This window comes from Pholis gunnellus (assembly GCF_910591455.1).
Source record: "Pholis gunnellus genome assembly, chromosome: 9".
Classification (NCBI taxonomy): domain Eukaryota; kingdom Metazoa; phylum Chordata; class Actinopteri; order Perciformes; family Pholidae; genus Pholis; species Pholis gunnellus.
Genome location: NC_136535.1, coordinates 13,607,600 through 13,620,459, shown reverse-complemented (window position 1 = coordinate 13,620,459; position 12,860 = coordinate 13,607,600). Strand labels below are relative to the sequence as shown.

At 39.7% G+C, this 12,860-nt stretch overlaps 1 protein-coding gene across 1 annotated transcript in view; it reads left to right on the top strand.

Annotated features, from left to right (window-relative positions):
* LOC306701418 (syntaxin-1A-like) overlaps window positions 1-12,860 on the top strand; it is a gene marked incomplete at both ends in the record, with an annotated part of 46,493 nt that overhangs the window by 10,449 nt on the left and 23,184 nt on the right. Inside the window, 2 exons of the mRNA XM_079166716.1 lie at window positions 3,058-3,135; window positions 11,106-11,205. Coding sequence (XP_079022842.1) covers window positions 3,058-3,135; window positions 11,106-11,205 — 178 coding nt within the window. The remainder of the gene's footprint in view (window positions 1-3,057; window positions 3,136-11,105; window positions 11,206-12,860) is intronic.

Sequence of the window (12,860 nt, the reverse complement as noted above, 5' to 3'; positions counted from 1 at the left end):
TTTCTCTCTGCTTCTGATAGTCTGCAGCTCCCCAAATGCACCTCATTGCCATACCAACACCTTTTTTCTATTAATACCACGTAAAGAGTTTTGCACCACACCAAGAATATGACACCCACCATACTGACTGTTGTCATGACAGTTGAGCACAATAGAGAGAAGCTCCAGAGGCAGTTCTTTTTGGACAGAATCATTTTATCTGCAAAATGTTGAGTTAGGAGTAAAACCACGAGAGCATCAGTTTTTGTTGGATTAAATATAGTTTGAGTGGGTTTAGATAATATTAGCGTGATCACGGTGGCGCTGCATTCCTCTCACTTGTAGTTTCGTGCCAATTGCCTCGCTATCTCTCGCTGAAGTCTGTCCTCTCAGACTTTTTTTCTCAAGAACAGGTTCCTCTCCTACTGTTTTTCTCCCCATGTCCCTACACTTCTTCCCTGTTTCCACCTCTATGTTGACACGTCACATGTTAACTATCCACAGAATGGATTTGTGTTTGAGATGACAAGAAAAGGTGCATAAGCCCCCATCTATAATTGCTAAGTAAACACCAGATATACTGTATGCAAATACAGTTTAAAGATGTCTTACACAAACTTTATCTTTCTTTGTGATGCACAATTGAGGAAGGAGCACTTTCATAGTTTATTTGGGATTGTCGTATGTTAGATTTGTTTTGGTGAGATATTTTGATTTGCTCTAATTTATATAGAAAACTTTAGTTCCTCACAGAGACTTTGTTATTTCTGGATGTTTAAAAGAAAATAGATCCTTTCCCTCTCATAAACCGTTTTGATGATAGGAATGCTTTAAAAGCAGATTCTCAAAGACTGGAAACCAACAGCACTTTGGTTGCGTAGATGAAAATAAATAGAGCTCTCCTTGACCAAAGACATTCTAATCAATTAGTTAATTTAATCGCCAGAGCTGTAAAACTGAGTTTCTTTACAAAGAATCACACAAAAGCACAATTTTAAATATTGTGTTACAAGAGATGTATTCATACATTTCTTGGAAAGAAGTAATTCAGCATGAAAAAGCATAACAAATTATTAATCGACTGAAGAGATCTTAGTCGACTAAGACCAAAACGACCTATTAGTCGACTAATCGACTACTTGTTTTAATAACTTGAAATGTCATCATAAAAAACATGGTATCATTCATATCAATTCATATCAATTAATTTTGTTGTAGTGCTGCTTTGTGATTATCTAGGTCTCTGTGGATTCTGTTTTTGTAGATTTGACAACACAAACAACAAAATACAAAACAAAAAGAATATTCAAACTCTCCACAGAGCCTCAGCAGAACCACGCAGACAGACTAACAGTGGCCTTTGTTATCAGCACAGCCGTAGATATCAGTCAGCTGTTATATCACTTATATAGATTTCTCATGCACATTGGTGTCTTTGTCCGGACGAACCCGGCCGACTGCCTGCACTTGTGTATGACATAATATCTTGATAGAACTCTGCGATTTTAAAATATTAACTGGACCTAATGTTTTAACGATTGTTCTACAACAGTTTTACAGCGGCACCTTTTATTAATAGGTAGAGCATGGCAAAAATTCCCACAACATCATGCAACCTGCTACTTTTCGATGGTGGTTTCTACTCCAAAATATCAACACTGTTCTATACATTACACTGTAAGGAATTCCTCTCATTTTATACAAACAAGCCTTATGGGATGTTTGCTTTTGGGTTAGTGAGAATCTTTTAAAGAACATTTAGAATTGGAAGGTTTGGGGATCGTTGGAGATCGTAGAGTGCCTGTTGTTGAAAAGGAGAAATAAATAAAATCCTATTTTTTATTCATTATTATATGAATTGTATGAGATTCTGTATTTGCATATATATTCTTGACATGGATCTCATAGACCGCTAATGGAGAAGTGAATTAGTTTGACAGAAGCTGAATGAGATGACACCACATGAGATCCCTGCTAATGTCGTGTAATGACATGTGATTAGAAATGAGCACATATTTCAGAATGAATGATTGGCTAGAAAGTTTGAGAAACTATAACTTTTTCAGATGAACCAGTTGAAGTGTTGTGGTTTACGTTTCCTAGGTGGGAAACTATCTTTTTGACTGTGTAAATCCATTTTAGTTTGAGTTAAAAAATTGAAAAGCTGCATATTTGTGTTTCTAACCTTTTACAAATTACAATAAGTGCGTTATTTGCTGAACAATTTCAGACCTTGCTGATGTAAATGCACCATTTTGCCACAGCAGAAAACACTGCAAACTAACTGTTACTCCTTGTATTCAAAGACTAGCCATTTTAATAGTGAAAGCACTCTTGTGCTTTTTCTTTGATACTGAGATATCCTTTATATTATTTAGAGATATTTGTTTGTATTGTGCATTCATGAATAGACATTTGGGGATATAAGTACTTTCTTGCAGAAACTGTCACCTGGAACATAACTCTCAGTAAAACCACAACATGTTATACACTTTGGTTTTGTTCAGAATACACAAATGAGATATAAAGTGTAAATTTAGTGAGCTTTACAGGTGCTGGTCGGTGGATTATGCTTTGAACATCGCCAGGCAAGCTATTTGCCCATATTTCCCGTCTTTAAGCTAAGCTAAGATAACGATCTCTTAGCTGTAGCTTCATACAGAAAGATAAGTTATTGATTTTCTCATCTAATAATTTGCAAATAAGAGTATATCCCAAATATACCTTTGGGATAGCTGGAACACTAGTATGTATCTGTACATGCTGGTGTAAGAGTGTGCAGGCTGGAGTGTGTAAAAGTAAAGTTTTCTCTGCCCCCGGGTACTAATTCAATAATTACTTGCTAATCACTCGACCTGTGGTTCTGATTACAAGTGTGATTAAGTGCTCCTTGTGAGGCGAGTATTAATACTGTTCTATTTAACCTTGAATTATGCATTACATGGTCCAGTCCAGTGCAGTCGTGACCAGTGTTGCAGTCGAACAAATACGTCTTACATTTTACATTGAAGTTGTCATGTCCATTAATTGACCTTCCAGCTGTTTGAAATAATTCTTATTGTATGTGTGTTTGTCCAGGGGAAGGAGACGACAGAGGAGGAGGATGAAGTTGCTGTGGGGATTGACAAAGGCTTCATGGATGAATTCTTTGAACAGGTTTGATTCTCTCACAGTCATCCTCTCTCTCTCTCTCTCTCTCTCTCTCTCTCTCTCTCTCTCTCTCTCTCTCTCTCTCTCTCTCTCTCTCTCTCTCTCTCTCTCTCTCTCTCTCTCTCTCTCTCTGTGCACCATTTGTCTCCTGATACTACATCTAATCGTGTTGGTTTATCAGAGCTCTGTAATATATCTCTTCTCAGTGGAGCATTTATATGAATGATTGCTTTTGATGTTGTTGCTGGTGTGGCACAGATCATCGTGTATTTTATTTCATTTGAAACGGCCATTATTGATTCAAAAACCCAACTATGCGCCTCTTGTCCAGCTCTGAATAACAACATTGTTCAGTTCACTTATTTATTTCCAGTCCCTCCTCTTGTGCATGACAGATACTGTATGCACCTAGCCTGCATCTATGAGTGTATTTCCCTGTACACGCTGTGGACATGTGCTGGGAACAAACTGAACATCGCCATGGCTCTCAGAGGGGGGGAACCATTTTTAATGGGCTGGTACATACTGGTACATACTGGTTTAGAAAGCAGGATAATTCAGCTCAAATAACAGCCGAGGGAGACTTCTTCTATAGACGTATATGTATATACATATATATACAGTATACATTTATTATTTATTATGATCATATGTCATGTTGTCTTTCTTCCTCTCTCACTGCTGTATTTCTCATATTTTATCAGGCTTCTAGTTTTTATACGTTTGTGTCTTTGAAGTATTTATATCACCATTGCAAATGCTGCTACAAAGGTAGGTCCAGTGAGGTTGAATGCCGCATTTGTGATTTATGAAAGAGGTCTGATAATCAGCACTTTGATATGAGTTTTCAAAGCAACGTGAGACAACAAACGCATCACCGAGAGAATCACATGTGACTGAGCTGCAGGTGCATCAATAAGAAAACCTATGTAGATATTTAATATATCAAGGACAACGGTCACACAGAACACGTGGGAAATACAAACAAACGGCATCAACAAGGAGAAGCAGCCATCACATACTGTAACCAACCAACAGGCATATATATGATTGACACACTCATTGCTGTTTCCCCGCAGCTATAACTGCCGCCTGCTTCTCAGAGGTCCAACTTCCTCCACCTCCCCTGCCACCGCCTCCTTCTGCATTAGCATTTAGATTTCTCCATTCAGTTACGAATTCTTGTAAATTGAAGTGTCTGTGCCTCACACTCTGCTCGGTGTTTGTGAGCCTATAGAGGCATGTCTGGATCACACTTATGCAGATTCATTTTGCACCATCACGGCAGCAGAAACACACCGCTAAACCAAAATGTGCCCTGTTATTGTGATAAATAGTTAACACTTGATTATCCTATGATCCACCTTGATAGAAACATTTTCTATGGTGTCCTATCCATTACTTATCATAGTTGTGGGGGAAGCAAGACAAACAGACCAGCCCGAATGTCCTTATCCAAATAAGTTGCACTCCAGTGTGGCTGGGAGATTGATCCCTTCAATGTGTGCTTGATCTTACTCGTCTCCTCCCACTTGGTCATGCCTTGAAAGCCTCCAAAAGGAGATGACCAGAGAGCATACTATAGGTGCCCAAACTACCTGAACAGGCTCCTTTCAATGTTAACAGAATCAATCAGACGGAATGCAACATAAAATCCGATTGCTAAGCCCCGAGGAATGCATTTAAAGGTCCAGTGTGTAGTATTTAGGCAGATCTATTGGCATAAATGAAGTATAATATTAATGTTTTCTTTAGAGTATGATGACCTGAAAATAAGAATCGTTGTCTTTGTTGCCTTAGAATGAGCCGTTTAAATAAGGGCTCCTCCTCGAGGAGATCACTATGTTGCACCGCCATGTTTCTACAGTAGCCCAGAACGCATAAACCAAACACTGGCTTTAGATAGGTTCATTGACATGTTTGCCTTGGTCACTGTAGTTCTCCTACATGCTTGGCTCACATGAGAAGTTTTAGTTGGTTGCAATCCACTGCCCCACCACTAGATGCCACCAAATCCTACACACTGCACCCGAGGGTCAATCCATCACATAGAGAGAGAAGCATGTTGTCAGACTTAAGTTTCAGTGATATAGATATACTAACGGATGCGTACCCGGAAAACTGGGGCACCACGGAAGCGTTGTTGTTTTTTTCATACTGTCCCCTTGGAGTACATTGATCCACAAATGCGCAATAGATCGCACATGTGTGGTAGTAGAACCTGTCTGGACTTGTCTGTCCGGTCACAACAAAATGACGGTCTGCAGACGTCCACACAGAGCCTATGCGTACACCCTCTGATGACAACATTTACGTTACATGGACGCTCGCATACTAGCGGAAAGTATAACTTTTGCTTTAAAGGTCTTCATCTTGAGATCAGAAGTCAAAGTCTAATAAATGGACAACATCGTCTACAAATAGAGGACATTCTCCAGGCCTTGACTGCAACTTCATGTTTTGTCTATTAATATCAGAATAGTAGAGATGACAAATTACATCCTTGACAAGTTGTACGTGCCTGACTTCATGTTAAAATACTCAATCTCTTTAAGTGTATAGGAATAAATGTCTGCCAGCTTCCCCTGCAACATATTTTAGTAACAGACTAGTCCAGATATAAAAAACACTACTTTTCATTTCCTTTTTTTAATGTACAGTATAATAAGAAGTACGTTTTTATGTCTGCACGTCTGACTAACTCTCCTGAGTTTCAGGTCTGACAATCATCACGTGGTTCAACAACAAAATGTCTCCTAAAACACTGTAATTATGTGATGTTTTAGCTCTGAGGGAACACTGCAGTCTGCAGTCTCCTCTCATCTCTGTTCTGCCGCTGTGCGTTGCCTCTGACAGACTGTCTGTATCCATCCTAGATACTGAAAGTTACATATCTTTTTCTGAATGGAATTTCAAGTGAGAAAGTGAAGAAAGAGGAGTTTGAGTGAAATGTGGAGACAGCGGGATCCACAGAGAACAGTTTGAGGCTGAGCCAGAAGCCGGTGGGATGGTGAGAGAGAGAGAGAGAGAGAGAGATTTGGAAATGAGGGTGATGTGGAGAAGTTAGACAGCAAAACAAGAGAGGAGGAACAGGTATGTGCCAGAGGGAGATGCAAATAGCGAAGGGAGCAGATTAGGAGAAGGAGTAATCAGGCTCTCGCCCTGACTGGGTGCATTAATTACAACATTAGTTAAAGCTTTCAATAGTGGAGAGACCACTGCTGCCTTCTGTCCTTTACTCACACCATAAACATGACCCTCAGAGTGGATATTGATTTCATAATTTGTTTGTGCAAGCGTGTGTGTGTGTGTGTGTGTGTGTGTGTGTGTTTAAGTGGATGTAATTGCCTATATTGTAATCATAGGATAATGCTGCATTTTATCATTTTTAAAAACAATAATTCATTTACCCTTTTAACAAGATCAGGAGCTTTATAGCTTATGCCTCGGTGTCATAGAACACATTTTTTAAAAATAAAATCCTGAAATATTCTGGTATACACGGATGAAAAAAAGAGTGCCATTCATAGTACCATTTGAAACTATAGAATGTGCTGCTTCCATGATCTGGTTTGTATTACATGTATTGTGCATTGTGGGCATATTTGTATGCTTTACACAAGGATTAAAAAACAACAACAAAAAACTCTTATTGATCAGCCGTATTAAGACTTGTGGAAGAGCTTTACTGCTGCACATGATTGATGTATTTCTTCATAATGAATGTGGCCAATGAAGTTTGTTCCCCTCAGCAGCCAAGCAGATACAAACACAACCATCTTCATGATTGAGTTTAAAAACTATAGTTTTCTGGAGTGGTTGTATCGCCACAGATGGGAGCAATAATGAAGTCTCTTACTTTTCTGCCATGTCGTTCAACAGCAGGTAGGACATCTGACACGGGCTGTTTACTGCCACACTCTGTGGCCTTCAGTCTGTAAGAACGAATCTGTGCCATATGTTGTATGTTGACTTCACAGCTTTTACAGAAGTCTGTGCATGCATGTGTCTGCATTAGTGATGAGTTGAGGCTCCAATCGTTATGCGGTCACAAATTAAGGACATAAATTGTGTCAGCAACTAAATGTTAGATATAAAATATATCTTCTGTTGTTAAAAACTACAATACAAGATTGAAACCATGGTTTTACTCTGAAATTGACTGGGATATTTAGCTAAACTGTTTATACTTTAACTTTTATTGTAAAGAATATTACAAATTTGTCCTTTACCCATTGATGATTTTAATAAATAATGGTAATTTTTATAGATTATTTTACAGCCGACGTCCACAACAATGTGCACGCGCATGTGGCAACGGAAGTGCCGTTCAGCCTCAGCCATCCAGACGAGTTAGCAAGCTTTAAACATTGAATTAAAACAGTTAAAAGCATCAAAATATCTGGTTGTTGCATGTTCGGTTGTCACAATCGATATTCCAACAGCGGACTCGAGTTCTGCAGGTGTCAGACAAGATTACGACAGTTTCAGAGGCCGTTGGTGTTTTCAACAGCTGCCCTCACTACGAGCAACCACATGTGTCGACTGCTGCTGGACTCGCGATGTAGCGCCTATTTTAAAACTCAATAAACTCAAAACTCTGAGTCTATGTAATGGTATTTGACGTTCTGTACATGACCACAGATAACGTAGTTGGAAGCACCTAGTGACGAGTTATGCTCGTAATTTCTTGCTGGTGTAACGTTGCACGTGAGGTTTCTCCACCAAATTCCATATATATATATATATATATATATATATATATATATATATATATATATATATATATATATATATACCCGCTCACTAATAGCGCACAGATCTGTAGTAGGTTGCACTTGCGATCTTTGGTGGTTAATATCATTGCATAGCTTGACAAGCAATTGCACTCGTTGCCAAAAAGCTCTATAGAGATGTTACAGTTACAAAGTCCTGAAAAGAAAGACAACATTCAAGCTGTGAGACAAAAATAAAATGCTTGTAAGCGTTAATGAAAGCCATTAAAAGATTTTCAGCCTCATATTTATGCATTTGTCATTACTTTGAGATGCATAAAAAATCCCCATGACGTCTGTCAGTACTCTCTTTACATCATGTAACAAGGCTCAATTCATGCCTCCACAATCCTTCACCAGATGATGCAAGATTGAAGTGAGCAACAGCAAGACAGACCCGCTGGGGCCTTAAGCACTCTAATAGATGGCAAAGTAGTGACATTATTAGAGACATTATTCTTTCTGAGCATTTGTAAGATTCCAGCAAATTACTTGTATCAAGTTCTTAAAGAATAGTTATAAAATAGGCGAGTGTTCGTGTGCTTCTTTATTTGTTTCTGCATGTCTGAAATGTTTTTTTTCTCCCTCACCAATAAAATGTGCCTGATGTCTTATAAGACCTGAGGGATTGACTGTGACTCACTAACTCATGGTCTCTAAATCAAGACAGCTTAAAGTGGTTTCATCTTCTGCTCACTTACCGTCTCTGTCACTTCCTGCTCCCTGTTCCTGTCTCAATCTTGCTTTTTAATTCCCATCTCTCCCCACCTGTTTCTCTTACATTTAACTCTGTGCTCACCACGATGTGCCTTCTGGTCTCTCCCCAGTGGTCTACCGGAGCCAATTATGTTGTTATTTTTAAAAACGTATCCAATCAGCAGCTAATTAAAGAGATAATGGGGGATTAATGACCCAGGCTGAGAGCTCAAGAATATGGATGGAGATACGGAGGGAGCGCAGAGCTGTGAGGAGTGACAGTCAAATAAATTCGGACATATCGTAGAGGGGAATGAAGGGAGAACAGTCTGGCCTGAAGTGTAGCAGGTGTGGCGGCAGAGAAGGTGATCGAGGCTAGATGACAGACTGAGATTAAAGTAGACACTGATGAAGTCACTGACAGATGTGACCTGCTGCTCGTCCAGCTGCTACCTGCCAGTGGCTGCACAGCTGATGACGAGGCAGCAGGGAGGAATGTCAAACCGTTATCTCGGTGCAGATGATTTTTTGACCTCATTAGTTGGTCAGATCATGTGTCATTTTTCTGCAGAATATGCATTTGATCTGTTTATTGGGAGGGACCAAGTCAAGTAACTGTTAGGAAAGATTTTGATGGAGATCCAGATGTGTGTTTTCTGTTGTTAGATGTCTTCTAATGGCGGCTGATGATTCCAAATGTTTTTTTTGTAAAATGATGACTTTTGCATACTTCTGCGCTATAGGCTCCTTAGTTCCAATTAAGGTACCTCTTAATGCTAAAGCACACAATGACCAAGTTTCCATTCATGTACTTGTTTGCACATTTTTCATTTACATTAGAAAAGTTATATGGAAATGGCAAAATTTGACACAACTTCCTTGCTGTGTTTTTTTGTCTGTTTTTTGTCTGCGTCGAAAAAGAGTATAAATAAATAATAATAATAAAATAGATTATGGAAAAGCCTTTGACGAATGAATTCTGACGTAGCAAACATTTAACTCACATTACTGATCTGCTGTTTCTGCTGTGGTCGTATTCTCGGATATTCCCATAACGTGTGAATGTTTGTCTACGTCTCCAGACAACATGAAACTTGGCCAATACTAGCTGATATGAAAGAACAATTAAAACTTGCCCAATTGAAACTATACTCTTGAAGGCCTCTCTCCATTTTACTCTCATAGATTGTTTTCTTTCCGGTTTACAAACCCTACTTCTTCTTCTGCTCTGTTTACTGGAGGGTTACAGACATGAAGCATGAAGCATAGCCTATACTGCCAACTTCTGACTAAACTATGCAGCTGAGTTTATTTACTCCAAACCAGTTGATGGAAATGCGCCTAATTTGCATTTCTTTTTTGCAATATTTCAAAAGTTTGCTAAAAATTTGCTTGGCAATTGAATGGAAACACAGCTAATGATATTTAGGACAATAGTGTACTTCCTATTGCCATCAGTTTGAAGAAGACTCTTTCCTGTTTCTACATGAAAATGTTCCTGTGCACAAAGTGAGGACCATAAAGACATGGTTCTGTGATTTTGGTGGGAAAAAACATGACCTGACCTCAGCCCCATCCAACCCCTCTAGGATGAACTGTGAGCCAGATCTGATCTCTCTGCATCAGCGGTCAACCTCACTAATGTTTTTGTGACTGAGTGGGACAAAATCTCTTCAGCCAGGCTCCCAAAATCTTATGGAAAGCCTTCTAGTAAGTGTAGAAGCTGTTATAGCAGCGGATTAAAGCTCATGGTTTTTAAATGAGATGTTGAACAATCAAATATGGGTGTGATGTTTGGTTATCCACATACTTTTTGGCATGTCTGCATCATCTTTTGGTGCTTTGTGCAGCCTCATCTAAGCCCTGATTCACATATTCACGCCTTCACATCCTGAGCTACATCACAGGTTGTAAAGACTCAGGTGAGCGGCGTCTTTTGAGAACTGAGTCATTTTCACAGCACATAGTGATCCATCTCTCCTGCCAGGTGTTGTTGACTAAAATGACTTCCAAAGCATTTGTTAATTTAAATGAAGGCTTTATTTGTATTCATTATTAATAGCAGCTGTATTTTGATGTATGTGTATGGTAATTTGCTAGATTTTAGTTAAGTGTTAGTCCACACATCACACGCGTATACATAAAAGACTGCTCCAGTGTTTCAAAAGTCACAGAGAAATGATGATTGAGCCCAGATAAAAATGAAAAACATTACATATCCGTGTTTACTTTCACTTGAACTTGCTTCCCTCTGCTTTCATTCTGCTTGTAATACGATAATGACATCTTTAGTTTGGTTTCTATCAACATCACTCAGGCTAATCACAGGTACTTCCTGCCTCAGCACTGAGGAGATCTAAAGTGCCTTTTGGTCTCTCTCTCTCTCTCTCTCTCTCTCTCTCTCTCTCTCTCTCTCTCTCTCTCTCTCTCTCTCTCTCTCTCTCTCTCTCTCTCTCTCTCTCTCTCTCTCTCTCTCTCTCTCTCTCTCTCTCTCTCTCTCGACAGGTGGAGGAGATCCGGGGTTTCATCGAGTCTCTGGCAGAGAAAGTTGAGGAGGTGAAAAGGAATCACAGCGCCATCCTCGCTTCACCTAACCCAGATGAGAGTAAGGCTTTTTGTCTTTTTTTGGTTCCTCTTGTTGACTCATTGTGACCTTCACATTCACCAGAAATATTTTAGACTGGTCTGCAGTATTGGGTCCGTCTTGATTTTACTCTTAGATTATTCTCGTGCAGGTTAGACACACAGAGGTTCACAAAGACTGATAGAAGTTAGCCAGGCTAACTCTGACCAATGTTGTGGAGTGCGTAATGAGAAGGGGAAGATTTTTGTGAGGCTGCAGTAACCTGTTAAAATATACAGCAGTAAAATGTCCTTGTAACTGTTGAAATCTCCCAGCAGGCGAACATGTTCTGCTGCAGTGCCACGGCTGCTTGATCAGCCATGTTTTGTAGTTTTAAAAAAAGTCTTAATTTACCCAGAATTCATAGCAAATTAGTTCTACTGAGACAGCTTTGTGCAACCGATTTAATTTAGACGTCTATCTGAAGTCTGACTATGTGTTACCCAGTCAAAGTCGGAACTCAACCCAGTTGACAACCTAATGAGAGATTTTAGAGCAACATGTTGGACGGCGCTCTCCACCACCATCATCATCAATACACCAAATGAGTTAATTTCGTACAGAATTTATTTATTTATTGTGTACTACTACTCAACCAAAGAAGGTTGCATTGTCCAAGCGCACACTGACCCTTTTGCATACACTTAAATTCTACCGCTCTTTAATGATAACACTTTAATAAGTCAGTGACGCGTAAGAGAAGCTCTTAATGGAAAGCAGAAAGGTAATAATTACTGTTATCACCATTACAACTGCTGCAGCGGTAGATTCCACTGAACAAAAAGGAAAATGACTCCATTGTCCACTTTTCTGCTCCCTCTCCATTTCTCTTTAGTCCTGTCTTTAGCTCTTAGCCTGCTGTTAACACCATCTCTCTCTCTTTCTGTCCCTTCCCGTTGCCTATTTCAACCACTCTCCTCTTTACATTTGTTCAGTCCGTGCCACAATCCGTCTTTGCTCCTCTCTCTCTACTCCCGCATCTCTGGCCTCTCACACCTCCTCCTCTCTCATTTATGTCAGGGCATTGATCTGGAGCCACGCTCTCACGAGGGGGCTGTTACTCCCACTAGTAACACCCCCTAATCCCTTTTCCTCTCCCTGATTCCCATCTTCCCACCTACCTGAAATAGCATCGATCTGCTTGCAGCAGCGGGCATCAGATGAGCCTTTTAACTAGCCACGTTGTGCCGATGACACACAGAGCGGAGCAGCAACGAGGCGAGCTGCTGCATTTAAGATACGGATTCTTCCACAAGTTGTCTCCTTTGTGACGGAAATCAATGTTCAGTGTGTGTGTGCTTGATAAATGCACATCAGTATGCAGCTGATGTAAATGTCAGGGTCGTTCATTACAGAGTTGGGTCAGTGCGTTCTTCACTGTCTGCTTGTTGCATTGTGGCCGCTGACGGGGACTAGGATGGTCTGAATACCTTCATCAAGGACGCACCTCTATCTCCTGAGCAGCGTTTAATATCATGGAACTCTTGTTATTATAAATCAAATTTGTATATAACTAATTTCCATCAACCAACACGTTTTGTTCGGAAACATAATGCTGCTCAGATTGCGTTTTTTCATTAAACACTGGGAACTGGGCTTTCTAAATTGTGAGAAACATTTTAAAAACACTTAACATT